The sequence below is a fragment of the Glycine soja genome, chromosome 12 (assembly GCF_004193775.1).
Source record: "Glycine soja cultivar W05 chromosome 12, ASM419377v2, whole genome shotgun sequence".
Classification (NCBI taxonomy): domain Eukaryota; kingdom Viridiplantae; phylum Streptophyta; class Magnoliopsida; order Fabales; family Fabaceae; genus Glycine; species Glycine soja.
In genome coordinates this window covers 10,616,120-10,639,049 of record NC_041013.1, presented here as the reverse complement: position 1 = coordinate 10,639,049, position 22,930 = coordinate 10,616,120, and the positions used below count along the sequence as shown (strand labels likewise).

At 31.7% G+C, this 22,930-nt stretch overlaps 3 protein-coding genes across 3 annotated transcripts; all 3 read left to right on the top strand.

The window, feature by feature from the left end:
- Positions 1-161: 161 nt before the first annotated feature.
- LOC114378701 lies at positions 162-2,641 on the top strand. Its single transcript, XM_028337341.1, has 2 exons — positions 162-695; positions 2,183-2,641. The coding sequence occupies exons 1-2, from the start codon at positions 162-164 to the stop codon at positions 2,639-2,641; spliced, it is 993 nt and encodes a 330-aa protein (XP_028193142.1).
- An 8,756-nt stretch (positions 2,642-11,397) lies between these two features.
- LOC114379323 (expansin-A20-like) lies at positions 11,398-13,028 on the top strand. The gene is made up of 3 exons (XM_028337964.1): positions 11,398-11,646; positions 11,742-12,060; positions 12,378-13,028. The coding sequence occupies exons 1-3, from the start codon at positions 11,514-11,516 to the stop codon at positions 12,688-12,690; spliced, it is 765 nt and encodes a 254-aa protein (XP_028193765.1). The 5' UTR covers positions 11,398-11,513; the 3' UTR covers positions 12,691-13,028.
- A 2,705-nt stretch (positions 13,029-15,733) lies between these two features.
- LOC114380393 (lanC-like protein GCL2) lies at positions 15,734-19,033 on the top strand. The gene is made up of 6 exons (XM_028339415.1): positions 15,734-16,123; positions 16,637-16,815; positions 16,915-17,026; positions 17,553-17,669; positions 17,776-18,093; positions 18,523-19,033. Exons 1-6 carry the CDS (start codon positions 15,944-15,946, stop codon positions 18,859-18,861), a joined length of 1,245 nt encoding a protein of 414 aa, XP_028195216.1. The 5' UTR covers positions 15,734-15,943; the 3' UTR covers positions 18,862-19,033.
- Positions 19,034-22,930: the final 3,897 nt, after the last annotated feature.

Genomic DNA, 22,930 nt, shown 5'->3' with positions numbered 1-22,930 from the left:
CCAATCAAGGGCTTAATCTATATGAGAGGACCACCAAGCTGGAGGATAGTTTGACTCAGTTTATATAGGTTTCTCTATCGAATCACAAGAGCACTAAGTCTGCCATCAGGAATCTAGAGGTACAAGTGGGCTAATTAACTAAGCAGTTGGCTGAAACGTCTATGGGCAGTTTTATGGCCAACACGGAGAAGAATCCTAAGGAGGAGTGCAAGGTAATTTTTACTAAAAGCCAAATGAGGAAGAATGTTGAGAAAGAAAAGAGAGACAAGGGAGCAATGAAGGATGTGAGCACTGAGGAAGGAGAGAATAAAAAGATAGAAAAAGGTGATAAAGAGAAAGAAAAGAACAATAAGAGGGGTGAAAAGGTCTTACCCGCTAAGACCAAGAGTCAGTTGGCAAGGGAGACTAAGAGGGAGATACCTATAGCCCTAGTGAAGAACATCCCTTATCCTTTGGTGCCATCAAAGAAGGAGAGGGAGTGCTACTTTGCCCGCTTCCTCGACATATTCAAGAAGTTGGAAATCACCATACTCTTCGGAGAGGCCTTGCAGCAAATGCCTATGTATAAAAAATTTCTGATGGACCTGCTCACAAAGAAAGGTAAATACATCAACAATGAGAGCGCCGTGGTGGAAGGTAACTGCGATGTTGTGATCCAAAGAATTCTACCACAAAAGTTCAAAGACCCAGGGAGTGTAACCATCCCATGTTCTTGTGGAAGCAAAGCTTTCCAAGTTTATTTTGATGATGCCAAAAACTCAAGTCAAGAATCAAGTGTCAAACAAGTTTCAAGAATCAAAGAGTCGTTCAATTAAGATTCAAGAGAAGACTCAAGATATGCAAGAAATTTAAGAAAAACATCAAGATAAGTATAAAAAGACTTTTTCAAAAGAAAAGATTGAATAGCACAAATTGTCCAAAAGAATTTTTCAAAGAAAAATCTTTTACTAGAGTTTTTACTCTCTGGTAATCGATTACCAAAAGGCAGTAATCGATTACCAGAAGCCCAAACAGTTTTATAACTATTTTACAAAGTAGTAATCGATTACTATGGGCATGTAATCGATTGTCAATGTTTTTAAACGTTGGATTTGAAATTTCAAGTCATAACTTGTGATAAAACATTTTCAAACTTGCATAATCGATTACCAGTGTTTCTAAACGTTGGTTTTCAAATTTAAACATGAAAAGTCACATTTGTTGATGTGTAATCGATTACACTACAATGGTAATCGATTACCAGTGACTGATTTTGAAAAATAAATTGCCAAAAGTTACAATTTTTAAAGTGACTAGATTTTCAAAAGAAGTCACAACTTTTAAAGTGACCAGTTTTGAAGAAATTGCCAAGAGTCACACACTTTTAACTTGAGCCATCAAATGGCTATAAATATGTGACCATGGCATGAATTTAAAAGGATTTCATTCAATTATCCTCAACATCTTTCTAAGAGTTTTTGTTCAATACTTGCTTTGTCAAGAAAAGTTCATTGGGCAAAAACTTGTGCTTATTATATTTTCTTATTCTTCTTTCCTTCTCACTCTTGCCAAAAGAATTCAAAGAACTAACCGTCTGAGAATTCTTTGTCCAAACACTGAATTCAAAGAACTAACCATCTGAGAATTTTGTGTAAGAAGCGGGTAACTTCTTGGTTGTAATAGTGAACACAAGGAAGGGTACATCCTTTGTGGTTCGCTTCAAGTAGAGGGTACATCTACTTAGTTGTTCAAAGAAAACAAGAGAGGGTACATCCTTTGTGGCTCTTTGCTTGTAAAGGATTTTTATAAGGTTATTGGAAATCTCAAGAACCGCGGGTTGCTTGAAGACTAGATGTAGGCACGAGTCGTTGCCGAACCAGTATAAAACTTGTGTTTACTTTCTTCTTCCCTACGCTCTTTGCTTTTCCGTTGTGCACCTTTTATTTCCACTTTACTTTTGTCTAAGTTATTATTTCTGTTCTTTACTTTCTCATAACTTAGTAGTAAATCCTAATTGAATCTAGTAACATTAAGAAGGATAAATTTTTAATTAGTCAAAACACGTTCATAATTAATTCCACACCCCCTTCTTAATTATTCTGAGGCCACTTGTTCCATCAATTCTATTGGGGAGATGTCGGTGGGTAAAGCTTGCCTTGATTTGAGGGAAAACATCAATCTAATGCCCCTATCTATGTGCCAGAGGATTGAGAATTTGAAGATTGCTCCCAACAGAATGATGCTTCAGCTAGCAGACCGTTCAATCACCAGACCATATGGTGTAATTGAAGACATCATTGTCAAGGTTCGCCAATTCACTTTTCTGATGGACTTTGTGATAATGAATATAGAAGAGAATTATGATATTCCTCTAATATTGGGCCATCCATTCATGCTTACTACAAAATGTGTTATGGACATGGGGAATGGTAACTTGGAGATGAGTGTGGAGGACCAGAAAGCCACCTTCAACTTGTTTGAGGCAATAAAGCATCCCAGTTATAACAAGAACTACTTTAAGGTGGAGGCAATTGAGCAAGAAGCTGACCTTGCTGGGCGGCACCTAAAGTCTGTGTTTCTAGAAGAAGATGAAGTCAAGCCAGCTGTGAATCCAGTAGCCCCTTCCATTGTCCTCCCGGGGCCAAGGCGAGTTAAAGCTTGAACCACTCCAAACGCTCCACCAGCTCCACCTTCAGTAATCTCTTCTCCAACCACCTCTTCTATAGTCGACAAACCATTTTCCTCCTCCTCCCAACAAGAGAATCTAGTCTAGATGATGCAGAGCCTCCATCACCTCATTATCCAAAACATGCACTAACTATCCATTCACCTTTCTATGGAGCCTCCACTGATGACGCCAGAGGCTTTTCTACAGTAGGCTACCTGGCCAAGAGTCCAACCCCTCTTCTGTAGGGGGTGACATGTCTGGCGTGGGTAACAATAGAGTTGATGATGATTACATTGTGGACATTACTGCTGCATAGGAAGCTTGGGATCCAGGGCCACCACAAAATTGAGGTCCATTTTGATCAGGATTTTTCTTTATTTTTAGTTTTAACTTATTTTCTGTTAGTTTATTTTATTTTAATTTTAATTTCAGTAGTTAAATTCAGTCATTTAATAGTTTCAATTTATTTTATTTTCATTTAATAATTTTTTAAGTAGGTACTTATTGATTGGTTGCAACACATTTAGAGTGAATCAATTGCATAAGTAAGATGTACTGCGTACTAATGGATATTTTTGTGAATTGTTGATTCTCGTGCAAGCAGGCATCAATGTTGTGGAAGCAAAGCTACCATGATTATTCACCAAGATGTTTTGGTGATGCCAAAGCTCAAAGAGTTGTTTCAAGATTAAAGAATCAAGCATTCAAGATTCCACTCAAAGATTTAAGAATCAAATGAAGAAATCAAGAAGCATCAAGCCAAGTCAAAGTAGGTAGTAAAAAGTATTTTTTCAAAAAACATCAAATAGCACACTTTTTGTTTGAAAAAGGATTTTCTGAAATATTCTAAGTTACCAGAGTTTTTACTCTCTGGTAATCGATTACCATTTGGTAGTAATTGATTACCAGTGACCAGGATGGTTTTCAAACTAGTTTCAGTGCTTTGCAACGCTCCAAAATTATTTTCAAATAGTGTAATCGATTACTCTATATTAGTAATCGATTACAAGTGAATCTGAACGTTGGAATTCAAATCCAATTATCAAGAGTCACAACTTTTCATAAAATACATTGTGTAATCGATTACACCATTATGGTAATCAATTACTAGTGAATGTTTTTGAAGAAAATGTTAAGAGTTATAACTCTTAACATGGTTTTCTCAAAAGGTATCAAGGTTCTATAAATATAAGACCTTGGCACGCATTTTATATATAATAACACAAAGAAAAACACATCTGATTACATAGAACTTTCCATTACTTTCTCTTGCAAAACCTTTGCCAAATCCATTCTAAGTTTTTGTTCAATCTTTCCTTGAAGAAAGGAAAATTTTGCAAAAACAAAAATTGTGCTATCCTTCTGTTTTTCTCTTCTTTTTCTTTTCTTCTCCCTCTTGCCAAAAGAATTCAAAGAACTAACCATCTAAGAATTCTTTGCCCAAACACTGAATTCAAAGAACTAATCGTCTGAGAATTCTGTGTAAGAAGCGGGTAACTTCTTGGTAGTAATAGTGAATACAAGGGAGGGTACATCCTTTGTGGTTCGCTTCAAGTATAGGGTACATTTACTTGGTTGTTCAAAGAGAACAAGGGAAGGTACATCCTTTGTGGCTCTTTGCTTGTAAAGGATTTTTACAAGGTTATTGGAAATCTCAAGAACCGTGGGTTGATTGGGGACTAGATGTAGGCACGGATCGTTGCTGAACCAGTATAAAACTTGTGTTTGCTTTCTTCTTCCCTACGCTCTTTACTTTTCCACTGTGCACTTTTTATTTCTGCTTTACTTTTGTCTAAGTTATTGTTTTTGTTCTTTACTTTCTCATAACTTAGTAGTAAAGCCTAATTGAATCTAGTAACATTAAGAAGGATAAATTTTAATTAGTCAAGACACATTCATAATTAATTCAACCCCCATCCCCCTTCTTAATTATTCTGAGGTCACTTGTTCCAACAAATGTAAGTGATGGAGTGTGAACTAATAGTACAAGAGTGAAAAGGTTAGTATTTCTGATAGAAAAACATAAAATGAGAACCTTTATACTTCAATGAAAATCGGTAAGTTGTGTGAACTTTAAATTGTGAAAGAACAACTGGTTTTAATTTTCTGATTTTGCATGATTCTTGAATTGCTTGAAATGTATGTATGATGTGGAGATGATCAAGGCCTTGTTTGTTATTATTCAACTACTTAGCCAAAAAGTCATCATGTGAATGAATGCATCCCTTGCACCCTTTTTGAGCCTAATGTAAAATTTTTGTTATTGGAACCCAAGCCCAAAATGTGATATTTACTAACTACCTTTTCTTAAGTTGTAGGAGAGTACTCATGGATCCAGACAAATTTGTCCCAAATTTGGGGGAATATTTTTGGGTGATTTTTTATTGCAGGAAAATGAATAAACAACACAAGTTAAATTGAGTTATAAAATATAGTATTACTCTAGCTCAACATGAATGTTTAGTTACATTTGCAAAAAAAAAAAAAAATTAAAGAATAAAAGTTGGGGTAAACCATCATCAAAGAGAATAGTTGTGCTGAAAAGAGTAGCAAAGTAATAAGGTTGGAGTTGTAAAAATTTATAAGTTGTGGTTTGTTGTTAATTAGGGTGAATGAATGCTCTCCTAGATTCTAAGCTTTGAATCCTAGAAAAATCATGATTTCTTTGTTAGCCTAGCCATGTTACAAGCCTATTAAAGTCCTTAGTGATCCACATTGTGCATGTATAATTGCATTGACTGAGATGATGTGAAAAGTTGGGAATTTTACTATTCAGATGTTATAATTGAAACATTTTTACCGAGGCACTTACAGGATTAATAGAAACACTAGCCTTGTGAGGACTGAAGTTTGGTGATTATTCCTTGTGATCTATCATTTTTGCTAACCATTTCATTTGAAGTGCATCTTGTTCTGCTCCTTTCATGAACTTATGACAACTATGAACTTGAGAATTGGCCAATGAAGCTTTTTTGAATGCATGCAGGTATCTCATGAATTGTGATTGGTAAACTCTGAACTTTTTCTTTTTGCTTGAGGACAAGCAAAGTTTTAAATTGGGGGAAGTTTGATAACTGCTAATTATGAGTATATTTTGGGGTTAAATTATATAGGAATTTGTAAATTTTATTTCTTAATTCTTTCTTTTTTAGCAAATAATTGTTAAATTAACATCATTTAAGTTTTTGTGCAAAGAATATTAAAAGGACATGGGACCTACAAACAAATTTTAGGAATGCAAATTCACCAAGATAGAAAAAAAAGGAAGGTTTGACTTTCTTAAAAGAATTACTTATTAAAAGTCTTGTCAATTATAAGTTATCCTCAAGTATGAGTCCTAGCAATGAAGTAAAGAGGATGGAAATGTCTCGAGTACTATATGCATTAGCGGTGGAAAGCCTGATGTATTCCATGATTTGTACTAGACCAGATACTGCAAAAGCAGTGGGAGCAACTAGTAGGTTCATGGAAAATCTTGGTAGAAAGCACTAGGATGATGTGAAGAGGATCCTTAGATACATCAAAGGAACCTTAGGTGTTGCATTATGTTTTGAAGGATCAAAAAATTTTGTCAAGGGCTATATCGATTCAGATTTTGCAAGTGATCTTGATAAGAGAAAATATATTAACAACTATGTGTTTACAGTTGTAGGAGGGGCAGTGAGCTAGTTGTCCACATTACAAATTGTTATGGCTTTGTCTATTAGAGAAGCTGAATACATGGCAACTACTGAAGCTTGCAAGGAAGCTATTTGGATTCAAAGGTTAATAGAAGGCCTGGGGAACAACATAAGATTATTGTGTATTATGACAGCCAAAGTGCCTTGCACATTGCAAGGAATCCAACTTTTCATTCCATGACAAAGCACATAGGTGTTCAATATCACTTTGTCAAACAAGTAGTTGAGGAAGGAAGTATAGATATGCAGAAGATTCACACCAAACATAACCTAGCAAATGTCATGACCAAGCGAATCAATTCAAACAAGTTTGCATGGTATCGATCCTCATTTGGACTATAAAAAATGTAAGCATCAAGGAAATTATAAGGTAGAGAGATATTTGAAAACACACAAAAGTAGCTTTAAGTGGGAGATTGTGAAACCACCAAACATGTAAAGCCACTTTGTTGGCATGTAAGTCAACAAAGGGTGGATGACAAAAAATTACCTATATGTAGCTAGGCACAAGAATTGGTTGGAGGGTAGAAAAATTTCTATAATGCATTTAATGACCAAGCTCCATCCGTTGATTATAAATAACACCTTCATTCCATCATATTTGCATCCCACTATAATTTGTAGTATCTCATTCTTGGAGAGATCTTTGAGTGAGTGTTGTATTCTCCTATTATAAGATAGAGTGTGTAATTGTTCTCCCTATATTTAGAGAGGTTGTAATTTCTCTTCCACTTAGTCAAAATATTTCTCTGATCTTATCCATGATTTTTTCCTTATCTGTTGAAGGTTTTCCATGTTAAAATATTATGTCAATTTCTATTTTTCTCATTTCTTATTTTAACTGTGAGATATTATTTTGTTACCCAAATACCAGCATACCAATAAACATGAACCATTTATATACAAGTATTGTAAAATCTTAAATATATTTTGAAAACTGAATTTTAAAACAAAAATTTACAACGACCTTAAATGAGGTCTAAATTTATTTTTTAGGCCCCTATTTTTTTTTAAAAAAAATACTTTTTTAGTCCCTCCTTTAGTTAAAAGCTATCACAAATTGTGCATTCAAACTCCCAAAAATCAATAAGGAAAACTAAAGGAACATTTTTCATAATTAGGAGACCAAAACTAATAGTGGCTCAAATTTGATAGACCAAAATATATTTAAGTCTATTGTAAAATTTAAACATGCCTTCCACAAAAAAAAATATACATGTAATTTTAATAAATAATATATTTTATCATGGATAAATAGAAAAAATCGTCTCTGAAAGTGTAAGGTGCTAACAAATTGGTCTCGAAAAGGTAAAAATTCAAATTTAATATCTAAATATGTAAAAAAAAATGCGTCAAATTAGTCCTGCGGACAATTTAATGACAATTTGGTTCTTAAACTTTGTAACTTATTGTCAAATAGTCCTCAAAAATATTTATTGCCAAATTGGTTATTGAACATTACAACTTAATGTCAAGATAAATTTGTTACACTTTTTACACATTTAGAGACTAAATATATATTTTTTATTCTTTAGGAACCAATTTGTCACTGCATCACACTTTGAGGGACAAATTTGATTATTTATCCTTTTATTATTTACAAAATATTTTCTCAACTAAGAAAAACATACAAATGCAAAATATTACATGTGAATAGACTTTTTTTTTTTTGGAACAAATTAAAATTTTGTTAACTTTAATGTTTTGATAAGTTGAAACTAATAATTAAAAAGTTTTTGACAAAAACCAATAAAATTAAGTTATTACCAAAAAGAATTGAAAACTTTTTCCTCCTTGCATTGAAATATTTTTTAGGGCCTTCAATCATGAACTCATTATCATCGCACCTCTAAACATGCCTTAGGATAAACATTGCGTTATTTGACCCTAATTTTATAGGTTAAGGATAAGACTAGGTTGGATCAATCCATTTGATATATATAATTGTAACAACATAAAAAAGAAAGATGATAAACACATGTAACAAAATTTGGTTTTATTATTAAAATCCATAAAATATAAATACCAAAACTAGCTACATTAACTTAGGAAAATAACAAACTTGGAACATTGGGGGGAAAATGGCTACCTTACATTTAGGATCATCCCTTTTTTAGCTCGTTTCACACATTTTCTTCAATAAAGGTAGTCGCGATAAAAAAATTGTATATAAATGAGCTCATTACAATAACAAAAATAACAAAGAACTAGCTAAACTTTATATGATAAGAGTATTATGGTAAAAACCCAAGGAATGGCAAAAGGTGAAGATGGTGTAAATCTAGAGATAGGTACCAAGTACTTTAGAGGACACTAACACCAAGTGTATGTTTTTTAAGTTTATTATTTAGGTTTATTAACCAGCCAATCTTTTTTTTAGGTTTATTATTTAATAGTTATATTATATTAGTAGTATTTTATAATTTTTTTCTTATAATGTATTTTTATTAGAAATATTTTAGAACACAGATAATGTTTGCATAAATGTATGTTTGAATTCTTCTTCTTTTTTTAATTATTTTAAATATGGATCACTTGCGTGCCAACCAACTTCTTGTGTTGTTTAGTTTAAGCATGGCAATCCACTAACTCGTCATATTTTGTGAGTCATTTAATTAATGGGTGAAAATCTCTATTAATTATAGCTTTCACCTATGCTTTGGAAGGAAACTTTAGCAAAAGAATTAATATAGCTCAAGTGAAAGACTTATAATAACAAAAATGTCAGACAAAACAGATAAGATTAAACTAACTTGCAAGGAGATTTAAAATTATAAAATTATAATTTTTATGTTGAACTAACAATTTTATACTAGAATTTTCAATAAAGTTAAGTCTATATTATTTAATTGCATATGATTTTTCTTAAGTATGCAACTTGATTTTATGTTTGGCAAGATTTTGAGAGCATATAAACTTCTTTGATTAACTTATAAGCTATTTTAATTAAAAGTTTACATAATACACAAGCTTATTTTAATAGCTTAATTATTTTCCTTAAGCTATCACAATTAGCTTATTTTGATAAGCTACTTGAATTAACGTATTTTATTCTTAATTTATTCTTATTATTTAATTTGAAATTATATTTTATCCTTTTATTTAATTTAAGAATTATTTTGTGTTTTTACTTATTTGAAAAACTTTTTTTTTATCTAATTTACCATTCTTTCATGCATGTGATAATCAACTTGCTAATTGTCATCATCACATCATTCCTTAAGATTAAAAATTATTTAAATCATATTAATTTTACAATTATTAGTTGAATTATTTATGTTTTTTCAATTATATGACATAATTTAAATGAAATTTCAAACATATATGATTAGTTTTAAACAAAAAATCTTATTTGTATCATGTTTCATAATCTTACAAGTGAAAGACATATACATCTAAGTTATTTTTATATAAATAAAAAAATGCTTTAAAAAATTATAAAGAAAAACACTTTTTATTTTAAAATAATATCATTAATAAAATATTTAAATGTAAAAAAATAATTTTAAACAATATAATTTTAATAATTTATTTCATTTCGTAACTTATAAGCTTTCAACTAATTTTATAAGTTAGTTATACCATAGTCTAAATAATAATATCAATTAATGGAAAACTAATGATCAATGTTACATGCACAGGTATAATAAAATATAAATTATGAATATATTGAAATATTAATCATCGTGTATGAAATATTTACTCTAATACTTATTAACATTTCTTTTCTTGGAAGCTGCGAAGCCACTAATGATTTAATTTTTTTATAGGAATTCACTTTTTAATTTTCATAATAAAAAATGATTTTAAATAAACAAGTCATTTGTCAAAAATGTTATTATAAGGAAAAATTTACTAGAAATAATCAATCAAAATTACTCATCAATAGATACTTCATTAAATTACTTAAAATATAACATTATAGTGATCATAAATTAAAAGGATATAAAGCATAAATCAACTACTAACCAAATCCTAGAAACACTGCATGTCCCAGAAACAAAATGATTAATAAAGCATCCCTTTGGCAGTCAAGGTTCCACACTGAAGAGTAGTAGAGCTTTCCAATTAGTGTGTCCGCCACCATCACAAAAAAGGGTTTTAGTATGAACTACATCCAAATTGCAGGCTCCAAACCCACCTTTTGGAGTCTCCATTCCATTCTCCTCCTAAAAAGAAGAGACAATAGAAAAGCATCAAAGCAAACAAAAGAAAGAGCAGGCAGGCTCCTTGGAATGAGCAACAAATTACCTTATTTCTCGGCTTATTTCATGTCCCCACAATTTTGAAATTAATCATCCATTGCTAAAATTTGTCAATGCTTATACCTAGGTTTCATTTTCAGCTGGGAAGCCTCGAGTTTTTTTAATGGTATCTCCAGGTTTAATTTTCGGTTGGGAGGCCTCAAGTTTTTTTATTGGTTTCAGTTGGGTTCAACTGTAAACTAAGTTTTGCTTTACTTTGTCTTCAATCAATTTAGATTTTTCTTTTTACAAAATCTCCTACAAAATAAAATATATTTAAATTTAAGTTTACCAATTTTAATCTAAACATATATGACTATGTTTAGATAAAAGTAGAAAATATAGCTTTAAAATTTTCAACATACATTTCAAGTTTTCAACACACAAAATAAAATAAAATAAATTGTTGTTTTTGAAAGGTAAAATACTTTAAAAACTTCTTGTCATTCAAACATCTAATTTTGTTTGCTGGGATGAAATTGGGATAATTAAAAATGAATTTAATTGTTATATATTATCAACATAAAATTTTATATACTATCAATCAATCACAATTCATAATGTATAACTTTTAAAAAATTATAGACTTAAATTTGTAAAAATATGACATTTTGTAATTGGTTAATAATGTATAAAAAATTATATTATCCATATATACCGATTAAATCCTTAAAATAAACATTAAGATAACAATTTTTTTATTCTTTATTCCATGTCTTAAATTAAGAATTCAAAAATGTGTATTAAATTTTCCAAAAACATATTTTCAACTTTTATTCAAAGATAGGCTATATCTCCATCTTTAGCAAGATCATCATCATTTGCAGTTACAAAAAAGAACCCCTTTTCCCTATTTGTTAAGTCTCTTAGCCCCACATATCACAAAAACATAAAGTATTTCAATTTGAAGTAATAATCAGTTTCTAAACGCTATTATCTCAGATGGGTGTTCTTCAATCTACACTTCTCTACTTGATCTTAGTACATTCATGCAAGATTGTTGCTTACAAAGACCAAGAGTGGAAAAAAGCCACTGCAACTTATGCCAATGACACAGAGGGGTCTCTTATTACCGGTACTACTTCACTTTCTCCTTGGTTCTTCTTACGTAATCTCAGGATGAAAACAGCATCATGTTTTTTGACAATGTGGTTGTGCTATGTGTTGCAGAAGGAGCTTGTGGTTATGGAGACCTCCACAGGGCAAGTTATGGGAAACACAGTGCTGGGTTAAGCACCATTTTGTTCAACAGAGGGAGCACATGTGGGGCTTGCTATGAAATCAGGTGTGTTGATCACATCTTGTGGTGTGTGATGGGAAGCCCTTCTGTTGTTGTTACTGTTACAGATTTCTGTGCTCCAAATTATGGGCTTTCTGTTGATTATGGTGGCTGGTGCAATTTTCCAAGAGAACATTTTGAGATGTCACGGGCTGCATTTGCTGAAATTGCCAAGAATAAAGCTGATATAGTGCCGGTTCAGTATAGAAGGTAACCAAAATAAAAGCTCCAATGCTAAAGATTGATTAAATTGAGGGCAAAATGTGTTTTAGCCTTTTAGGTCCTCTATTCTCAGTCAAAATGGGTCAATACTTATACTTTAAAAATGATGACTTTGGATCTTTTATATTTTTGGTATTTTGAAATTTTCATCCATCACCCTAACTCTTTTGTTAGCTGTTATAGGGACGAAATTTACTAAGCATAATTCACTGTTATAGGGACCAAAATCATCATTTTTAAAATATGCATCCTAACACTAATTTTGAGAAAAAAAACAGAGAAACCTAAAACACATTTTCTTGCAGAGTGAAGTGTGCAAGGAGTGGTGGCATGAGATTCACAATGTGTGGGAGTTCTCACTTCTATCAAGTTCTGATTTCCAATGTTGGTCTGGATGGTGAAGTGTTTGCTGTGAAAGTGAAAGGATCTAGAACAGGATGGATACCAATGGCAAGGAACTGGGGACAAAACTGGCATTGCAATTTCAACTTCCAAAATCAGCCTTTGTCCTTTGAGGTAACCAGCAGTAGTGGAAAGACACTCACATCTTACAATGTAGCACCCGCAAACTGGATGTTTGGACAGACATTTGAAGGAAAACAATTTGAGCATGAGTAGATTCAAGAGTCTAAATAGGACAACTTTTGGGGAGGGTTGGATTTGTAACTTGAAGCTGTAATTGTAAACTATGATCAGTGAAATCAGTTGTGAAAGAGCACAAGCTTAATTGTATATTTGCTCATGATTCATGATCAAACATTGGTTCTAGCCTAAGCTGAAAATGATGGGAAAAAAGTTGAGCAAAGGGTAACTTATGATCCCTACCCTTAAGATTCCGTTGATCAAAAGGCAGTCATTGACGGAACATGTAATTATTTGAAAAGAAATGTCCTGTATGAGTAGTCATATGAAGAACATCTTGTGATTTATTTTAGTTGCTTGAGTTTTTTCTTCCACCAAACTTCTCCATGGTAAGGCTTAGTTTGATTTGAAGTCACTGCTCTGAGGACAAGAAATTCCTGCAGTTTCAACTAATTCCATTTCTTCTAAGTGCATCTTATAAAGTTCCACTTCCATATTCATGAAATTCTACTAGAGAATATCATAAGATGACAGCGAAAAGATTTGCATCTAAAGCCTCCAAATCTGTGGACAATAATCTTAGGAATAAGAAGCTCCTCATTAGAGAAAGAGAAAGATGAACTAGAAGGATAGGCAAAGTGCCTATATGCATAAAATGCAATTCCATATTACTGATGGGAGAACTGATACAACTATTTACCGGAAAAGAGAATAGAGGCTAAGTAGGAGGGAAGATACAGTCCACACTTATCCTAACTAGGGGTGAGCAAAATAGATGAACTGAACTACTAAATAACTGAAATGAACTGTAAAAACAGTTTGGGCGAATTGAACTGAATTGAAATGCTTCCGAACTATTCTGAACTGTATTGAATTGTGTAAATTGTTCTCAATAAACATCTTATTTTGACGCAGTTTTTTCACATTTTTTTTTATTGAAGTTACAGTTCGATTCGTTCAAACAGTTCAGTTTTATGGAACAATTAAGTTCTATTTTTTTTTTATTTAAAACATTTCATTCTTTTTAGCATAGTTCGGCATCAGTTCAGTCTTTTTAGCAGCCTAATTCTAAACTACCACCGTTACAGAATGCCATTTCCGATTAACATCAACAATTCACAACAGAATGAAGCTAACTTGTCAATGGTTCCTAACATTAAACTGATACAGAGTGATTACTCTAACAATGTAGTTCAATGCTATTCAAGACAAGCTGCTAAGCCTGAAGAATTGTCCTTTACCCGTAGCTTATTCTCCTTGAATGGAAGCACAGACTTAAGTGCATTCAAAAGAATAAAAATACTATGTTGTTAACAGAGTGAGAGGTGTGTGAATTGTGATCAATAGCTGCAGAGGCAGCAGAGGATCCGCATTCGTTATGCATTATATTCACTATAGCACTATAGGGGTGTCTATTCTCCTTTTCCTCAAGATGAATGGTATGGTATATTTATATTCACTGCATCAGTGGAAATCAAGAAGATTGCAATAATAGAATTAATAATTAAATATGTTTTTATTTCTAATAAATATTTAATTTTTATGTTTATTTTTTAATAAATTTTTATTTTGTATTATTGAATTTCTAATAAAATTTTTGGTCATTGACATTTATTTTTAGTCTAATGAATCAGTGAATTTTGTGTTTAATCCTTGAATATTTTTTCATTTTTTATTATTTGATATTAAAATAAAATTTACTGATCTATTACAGAACAAGCACAAAATTCATTAATTTATCAGGAATTAAAATAAAATATCAAATACTAAAAAATAAAAATATTTTTTATTAGAAATTTAATAGAAAATATAAATTTATTAAGAAAAAAATAAAATAAAAAATCAAGTATTTATAAAATATCAAAATGCCTAAAATTAAATGCCAATGTAATAGGCATAAAGGACTCATTTCTATACACACCCACAAAACATACGAGAATTGTACATTTTCATCGGTCGAACAAAGATTGAATCCGATAAAAAAACACACACCCACACATGAGAATTATACTTTTCATCACTAAAAAGTTTGAGTTCTATCATACAGTCAGAGTCACAGATATCATAATTATAAGAACTGAGCTACATCTTTGGAGAAGAGTCAGAAGACAAGTCTAAAATCTAGATAACCAAAGTACATAAGAGGAAACTATATGGGAGTAATCCCGTAGTAATTATATTAAATAAATTAAAATCTAATATATATTAGTTTAATAAAACAAAACATCTTTTAAAAATAAAAATTAATGTAATTTAGACTAATATATACTAATGGTCCCTTGACTTATTTTTTTCTTCTAAATTGGTCCCTAACTTTAAAAAATTTCAAAATAGTCACTTAACTTATTTAATTTATGATAAATGAGTCCTTTTTAAAAATTGTTCATTTTCAATTTTTGGACATAATTTTAAACATTTTTTTTATTGATTTAAGATAATAAATTTATTTCATTAGATTCATTTACATAAAGATTATGAAAATAACAAAATAACAAAATAACTAATGTTAGAACTAAAAAGAGACATAAAGAAAATAAAAATGTATGAGAAGTAAGTTTAATGATTAATAAAAATATAAAAATCTAGTATTACATTTTTTTTTATTATTTATCAAACTCTTTTTCATACGATTTTTACTATATTTATAATTTTTTTGGTTTTGAACATTAGTTAATTTCTATAATTTTCATATAGGTAAATCTAATGAAAAAAAAATTCAAAATCGAGTTATAAATAAAAAATGATCAATTTTTTGAAACTAACTTTATCATAATTTAAATAAATAGGAACATCATTTTAAATTTTTTTAAAATTAAGGGTCTCTTAAAAAATAATAAGATAAGGAACTCTTCCAATATCTTAGCCTATAATTTAAATATCTTTTGAAAGTTGAATTTAAATTTTAACAAAATCCCGAATCATATATAATTACACAGCATAGAAAATTAAAAAAATATATTTTTAAATAAACAAACGTTTACAATATTTAATATTTTTATTTTATTTTTAAAAAATACTACCTGTAAACTTGAAATTATTTTATTTTTTATTTCCTTACAGAAGAACAACCGATAAACATTCTAAAACTTTTGAGTGCCACGAACGCACAGATGGCGATGAGGTGTAAGGATGATAGCTTGACATGTGAAACTCAGAGATCAAAATCACAGCGTTAGCAACCAAACAACAACCGAAACAGCGTCGCTTTGAAATAAACCAAACCTCGCCACATTTCTTCTCTTCATTCTTCTTCTAAGCTTTCTAGAATCTTCACTTCAGAACCGAAGCCATGGCGGATCGGTTCTTCCCCAACCCGATGCCCGAGTTCGTGCCCGAAACGACGCCGTCCACTCCTCAGGAAGAAGAAGAAGCCCTCACAGTGGGCGACTCGCTCCCGAAGCTCCTCGCCATGCCCCACGCGCCACTCTTGGAGCGTCTCAAACGCGCCGCTCTCGACCTCAAAGAAACCGTACCGATTTCTACCCATTATTTCGTTATTTTTAACTTATATTCGGACTTTAATATATGTTTTATTTTTAATAAATATTTGATTTTTATGATTGTGGAATTCTTAATAAAATAATATTTTTATTTTTAATATTTTATTTTTAGCTTTTTTTGATAAATTAAAAAAATTTATATTTATTTTTAATAAATTAGTAAATTTTATTTTAATTTGTATTAACAACAAAATAAATGAAAAATATTTATTACAGAATAAATATAAAATTTATTAATTTATTAGAACTAAAAATAAGAATTATGGATTAAAAATAAAATTATTATTTTATTAGAGGCAATAATAAAATAAATATAAAATTAAATATTTATTAAAAATAAAAAATATATTTAAGTCTAATTTTTGTTAATAAATATTAATTATTAATTTTTTAATAATGAAAAATTTGAACTTACAGTTTTTCTTTTCTTCTCCTTCTAACGCACGCATCTACATTCTCACACGTGTGTGGTTTCGAGTCAGATAGTGATAGAAACGTGGGGGCTGTCCGGGCAGCAGGTGCGCGACTTCACTCTCTATTGCGGCGTTCTGGGCACCGCGTTTCTGCTCTTCAAGTCTTACCGAGTGACCGGCAACGGGAACGACCTGTCTCTCTGCTCCGAGATTGTAAAGGCTTGCGATGCCGCTTCGGCTCGTTCCAGGTTCTCTCTTGTTTCGCTATTACCGTTTACTCTTTTTCGTGTTTCTGCGTAATGGTTAAGTGTAGAGTTTCAGACTTTGAATGAATGAACTGTTGACAGGGACGTCACGTTCATTTGTGGGCGTGCTGGTGTGTGCTCTCTCGGAGCTGTCGCTGCGAAACACGCTGGTGATGACGAGTCCCTAAAGTATTACTTGGCTCAGTTCAAAAAGGTACTACTTTATTTATCTAGAATTGCATTTATTTGTTTTTGAAGTTATCGTTTTGGTGATTTGGGTTGATTAAAGTAAGTAATCATTGTATTGGTTTTTTTATCAAACAATCGGAATTACTTATTTTACCCTCTAAAATGAGTTGGGATCGTTTATTTATTAACTTAGTTCAGAATCAGAATATAATAATACATGTGATTACAGGTGTATGAGTGGTAATTTACAGCTGAGTAGTGAAAGATCATCACTACTTGACTGTTTTTAACTGTAGTGTATTGATTTTTTTTATGTCAAATAACTTTGTTAACCAGATTTAGATCTTCTAAAGTGAGTAAGGATAAAGTAAATAATTTTAGTAGTTGGAGAAAAAAAAAATTGAAGGTTGATATTCTAAACAGATCCATGATTTGTTTGGAATGTGTACATAATATCAACATAATGTGAGTTATTCACTTTAGGGAAGTTGAATCTTGATTAACCAAAGCTTTAGCAACTGTAACTGATGACTAAGCCTTGTGTGGTGCAGATTAAGCTGTCAAAAGATCTTCCTGACGAGTTGTTATATGGAAGGGTTGGTTTTCTATGGGCGTGTTTGTTCTTAAACAAGCATCTTGGTCTGGGGACAGTTCCTTCCAATTATACTGTGGGTTTGGTCTCCAACTATTCATGTGATTTTTGACTTTGTTGTGTTTTGAATTGGGAGAGGAGTCAACAAATACAATGGGGTTGTGTTTGTGAATTTTTTTCAGGCTGTGGTTGTCGATGAAGTCATTAAAAATGGAAGGGCATTGGGTAGGAAGGGAAGATGCCCGTTGATGTTTGAATGGTATGGAGAGAAGTACTGGGGTGCTGCGCATGGATTGGCTGGGATTATGCATGTGCTGATGGATATGGAGTTGAAGCCAGATGAGCTTGAGGACGTCAGGGGAACTCTCAAGTACATGATAAGCAACCGCTTTCGCAGTGGAAACTATCCTGTTAGTGAAGATGATAGGAAGAGCGATGCTCTTGTGCATTGGTGTCATGGAGCTCCTGGAATGGCACTCACACTTGTCAAAGCAGCTAAGGTGATAGATAACTTTCACTCACTTGGTAACATATGTTTTCTCATATGAAATCTTTATGATCATTTTGGGAGTTGCAAAATTTATATATTTACTTATGGATCAATGATCCTTGAAAGAATAACTTTTATGGCATTGATTAATTTATTCCTTTTCTTGATCAATTTTGCGTCTTGCTTTTGTAAGATGGCAGCATTGTAGAAGCACTTTTGAGTGATGTCTATGCCATTACAAATGTCATCTGTTTTTCATGTTGAGCATTGTCATATACAATTGTACATACACCGGATGCCAATGTTGTCTCAGGACGAATGCATGATTTGTGTATCATATAACAGAATTAGATATATTTTTCCCAAATTGAATTTTGATAAATGTTTTTGCTATTGTGGACCACTTGTTTCTTTTTTCATTTGGAAAAAAAATGCATAGGTTTTTGGAGATAAAGAATTCCTGGATGCAGCTATAGAAGCAGCAGAAGTGGTTTGGAATCGTGGTCTGCTTAAGAAAGTTGGGATATGCCATGGTATTAGTGGGAATGCATATGTCTTTCTGTCACTGTACCAACTTACCGGGGATGTGAAGTACTTATACAGGGCCAAAGCTTTTGCTTGCTTTTTGCTTGACAGAGCTCATAAGCTGATATCTCGAGGGGAAATGCATGGGGGTGATAGACCATATTCAATGTTTGAAGGGCTAGGGGGCATGGCTTACCTCTTTTTGGATATGAGTGATCCTTCCTTGTCTAAATTTCCAGCTTATGAACTCTGAGAATCTACATGTTTTGGAAAGGAGACTATGTATAACCGTATCTCATATGACCAATGTAAATGTTGTCAAAATAAAATGAGTCAGTCTTGGTAGGGATATATATATACTTTTTATGAAGTTTGAGTTATGTGAGAACCTTGTGCTTTTTAAGCAATTGTGTCAATTTCCTCTATATTTTGCTTGTCGTTTGCATATACTTGTTTTGCATGCCTTTCCTCTTAACAGACAGTTGTACAGAATACTACTGTTTATTTAGTGGAAAATGTTTGGAGTCTTATTAAAGCGGAGTTGGGTTCTTAGAATTTGGGTTGAGTTTCAGGTTCGTGTACTTATATGATGTCACAGCCATAGGGCACAATGATATGCGGAGCTCAGACATGGGCATTGGACAAAAGATTGTTGGATAAGCAACTTCGTTCATGTCATGGATAAACATAATTATTAAATGATTAAGACGGGAAAAACGATCTAATGGATAAAAATATGTTTTTTGATTGCCAATAATAGTTTTAATTAAGTCGACAATCATATTTACTACTAAATGAATAAAAGGGCTAAAACATCATAATTAAAGTAATATCCTTAGTATAAAAAAATATTGAAACTGGGAAATAAAGCATGTATAGAAACTTAGAATTTTTATTAAAAAATAAAATAAAGGAGTTATAAGTAATACTCCGTATTAAGGTGCGAGGTATTTTTCTTCAAAACAATGGAATTCATCTGCTATTAATTTTTATAAATATGTAATACTAAACCAATGACAATTGTTTCTAAGTACATAGTCTTTTTTTTTTTTTTTAAATCAATAGCACCTGGAGTACTTGATATGAATTAAAATAGAAACTAATTATCCTTATTTAAGGCGTTAAAAGAAGCATTTAAATCAACCAATTAAAACATCTTCGGTCAAATACTTATGAGTTATTTAATTTTTTTCTTCCATTAGAGCAAATTTGGAGTTATTTATATGAGCATAGTTGCTTATATAAGCAACCATTGTTTAACAACATTATTATAAATAATATTTTTTAACCATTATAAAACCCACAAAATTAATTTAAACACTCACTTTAACAACCTTAACATTTGAGTGGAATAGAGAGAGTAGTGAGAATAGGGACAAAATTGACTTATGTTGTACATTAACCTCAAACATTAAATTGATTAAGAGTATTAGTAACACTATTTTGACATAGATAGTATGAGATGATTGAAAGATTTTAATTTATAATTATAATTATTTTTTAGTTTGTATTTTTTTTAATCCAAGTTTGTGTTACTTATATTATTGGAAAACAAAATATTTTAATCTATCTATTATCATATGATCATTACATGTTGAAATGTCACAATAAGTTATATTTTTTTTAACACAAACTTTTTATTTGAAATTCTTTAACAAGAATTTATGCATGCAACACATTAGAAAAAAAAATCAAGCAAATACTGTGACATCCTCTATACCATACATATATGTACTAATAATAAAAAAAAATAAGAAATTAAACTTAATTAAAAGTTTTTAAAACACATTTAAATACAAGCCTTTCAAGAGGGTAGAAGGCTCGCATTCATCTTTCTAGCATCATAATAAAACTTGTCTAAATAAATAATAAATTCACTTTGGCTCAAAACAATGTCGTATAAAACTTCATACAATTAATATAGAACCTATACCCTAATGTCACATCCTATCAGAGCATTGTGTTCTTGTGTCCTCTAGCATCAGGTTCTTCATAGTCATCCACCTATTCATCTGCTCCCACAAATACAAGGTTCGAGATCATCACAGGATCCAAATACAAATAGCACACCGAGAGTAAGTTATCACATTCCTAACTAATGAAGAATAACGAGACAACATGTAGGTATAAATATCATAAAAACAAAATAAAACTTACTTAAACATAGCTCACATCATTTCACCACTTTGTCACCCAACATCACATCATAACACAACACGTCTCATTTCATTCATTTTCACAACATTCACTTACTCAAGGATCAACACACAATATCACCAAGTCAATCAATATCGATCAATACATAAGCGTTATGCAACATATACACTAAGACTCAATCTTATATGCAATGTGGTACCATGTCAGTGAAAAATCTCGTCGGACACCTAGGAGTACATGACAAGACAAACCACACACTAGCACGTCAGATTACTCTCACTAGGTAAAATCATAGGGAGACTAGTCATGGTCACAGTGTTTTGCGAGAATGCTCTAACCATATGGGATCAACATAGGCTTAAAGGAGCACTCAAACCGGGTGACCTCCAAGGCCTACACTCCGAAGAGTCTGTCAGGGCTTCTCCCTCCTGATTCAAGTCCAACCCAGAAAACATTTTAGCACACAGGCTCTATCTATGAATTGTACAAAACACACGACTCCTCAGTTGTTCTCAAAATAGTTTTAACTCGTTGCCCTTTAAGGGTCTTAGCATTAACTCGTCGCCTTTAAAGGGTCTTAGCATTAACTCGTCGCCCTAAAAGGGACTTAGCATTAACTCGTCGCCCTTAAAGGGTCTTACCATTAACTCGTCGCCCTTAAAGGGTCTTATGGTCATGTGATTGTAAAATTCATAGTTCACAACTCAATGCACACAACATCTCAACGCACATATATATCTCAATCATATACATACTCAATTTATCACTTATATTCGATCTCAATCACAATGGTATAATCTCAAATTAACACATTATCACACCTCATGAACCATATACACTTTACCTATGAACTATGCAATACACACAACTACTCAATTATTTTTCAAAATCATTTTATCTCGTCGGGTTCCCACAGTGGATCCCATCACAATACTCGTCGCCCTTAAAAGGTCTTACAATTGTGTGATTGCACAGTTCATAGCTCACAACTCAATATACACATCTCAATACACATTTATTTCACCATTCATCACAGGTTTAATTCATTATATACTCACAATTTAAATCACCATTTCATAATCTCACTATAATAATTTATACAAAAGGTTTATCATAACATGGGTAGTAAAACCCCTCAAATAATTTCACACAATTATATCAAAATCATGGGTCAAAACACAAAACATTAAGAGTACTCAAGTTTATCAATTAATTCTTATCAGAATATCAATTGATACGTAAGGAAAATAATATTGTATTTATAATTGTAAAGGAAAAATTATAATTTAATAAACACCCCAAAATAAATCTCAATTTAATCCTCTAAGTATCCCTATACATGTTCTCACTAATCCCCAATTGTGAATAACTCATCCATTACCTCTAAGCGAGCTCACATGTCTTTCAATAGCGATAGCGGCATCTCTAGCAATTTCCTGAGATTCCTCAATTTTTTTTCTCTTATTACTCTGATAGGGTTCACAAACGTTAGAGAGAAGGAGAAGGGATTGAAGACTCCATTTGTACTGTCTTCGTACGATTCCGTTATCTCCCTCCCTGAATATTATCTTGCAAATTCCAACGGTGAAGGTGTGGGTAATTGAATCTTGAACAACATATCAAAATGTTACAATAATCCAACGGTTAAAGAATCCGGGATCGTAATTTTACCAAGACAATTTTAGATTTTTGTGAGAAAAGAAAAGGCTACAATGAGAATTATATTTCTCTCAGATCCGACATTTTCTCATAATTCTCAACGGTCAAAAGACTCGGAATTGAGTTGTAAGCCTGGTGCTTAAATTTCATGACGATCCAACGGCAAATGAGTCCGAGATCATCATATTTGTTTAGACAGGTTTGGTGGTCTCCGAGAAGAAGAAAGAGTTTTGAGAAGAGAAGGGAAAAAACGAGAATGAGAAGAGAAGATATCGTTGGTATGAAAACTGACCTAACATTGTTAGTTACAGTTAGGTACTCATAACTTATTATTTACTCTATTTAATTATTTTTATAACTTTATAAAAACAAGCTATATTTTATTCTCTATCAAATGAATAAATAAAATACATTCTTTATTTTCTTTAAAATCATTATTTTAATTAATAAAGTTATTTCTCCTTATTTATTTAATTATAAAAAAACTTTATCATTTTATAAAACTC

Bases quoted from the DNA above. Each gene is read 5' to 3' on its own strand.
- LOC114380393 (XM_028339415.1), top strand. From the start codon at position 15,944: ATGGCGGATCGGTTCTTCCCCAACCCGATGCCCGAGTTCGTGCCCGAA. The intron at 17,670-17,775 runs GTGGGTTTGGTC...AATTTTTTTCAG, and splicing joins CAGTTCCTTCCAATTATACT to GCTGTGGTTGTCGATGAAGT. The intron at 18,094-18,522 runs GTGATAGATAAC...AAAAATGCATAG, and splicing joins CACTTGTCAAAGCAGCTAAG to GTTTTTGGAGATAAAGAATT.
- LOC114378701 (XM_028337341.1), top strand. From the start codon at position 162: ATGGGCAGTTTTATGGCCAACACGGAGAAGAATCCTAAGGAGGAGTGC. The intron at 696-2,182 runs GTAACCATCCCA...TCTATGTGCCAG, and splicing joins AGTTCAAAGACCCAGGGAGT to AGGATTGAGAATTTGAAGAT.
- LOC114379323 (XM_028337964.1), top strand. From the start codon at position 11,514: ATGGGTGTTCTTCAATCTACACTTCTCTACTTGATCTTAGTACATTCA. The intron at 11,647-11,741 runs GTACTACTTCAC...TATGTGTTGCAG, and splicing joins AGAGGGGTCTCTTATTACCG to AAGGAGCTTGTGGTTATGGA. The intron at 12,061-12,377 runs GTAACCAAAATA...ATTTTCTTGCAG, and splicing joins GTGCCGGTTCAGTATAGAAG to AGTGAAGTGTGCAAGGAGTG.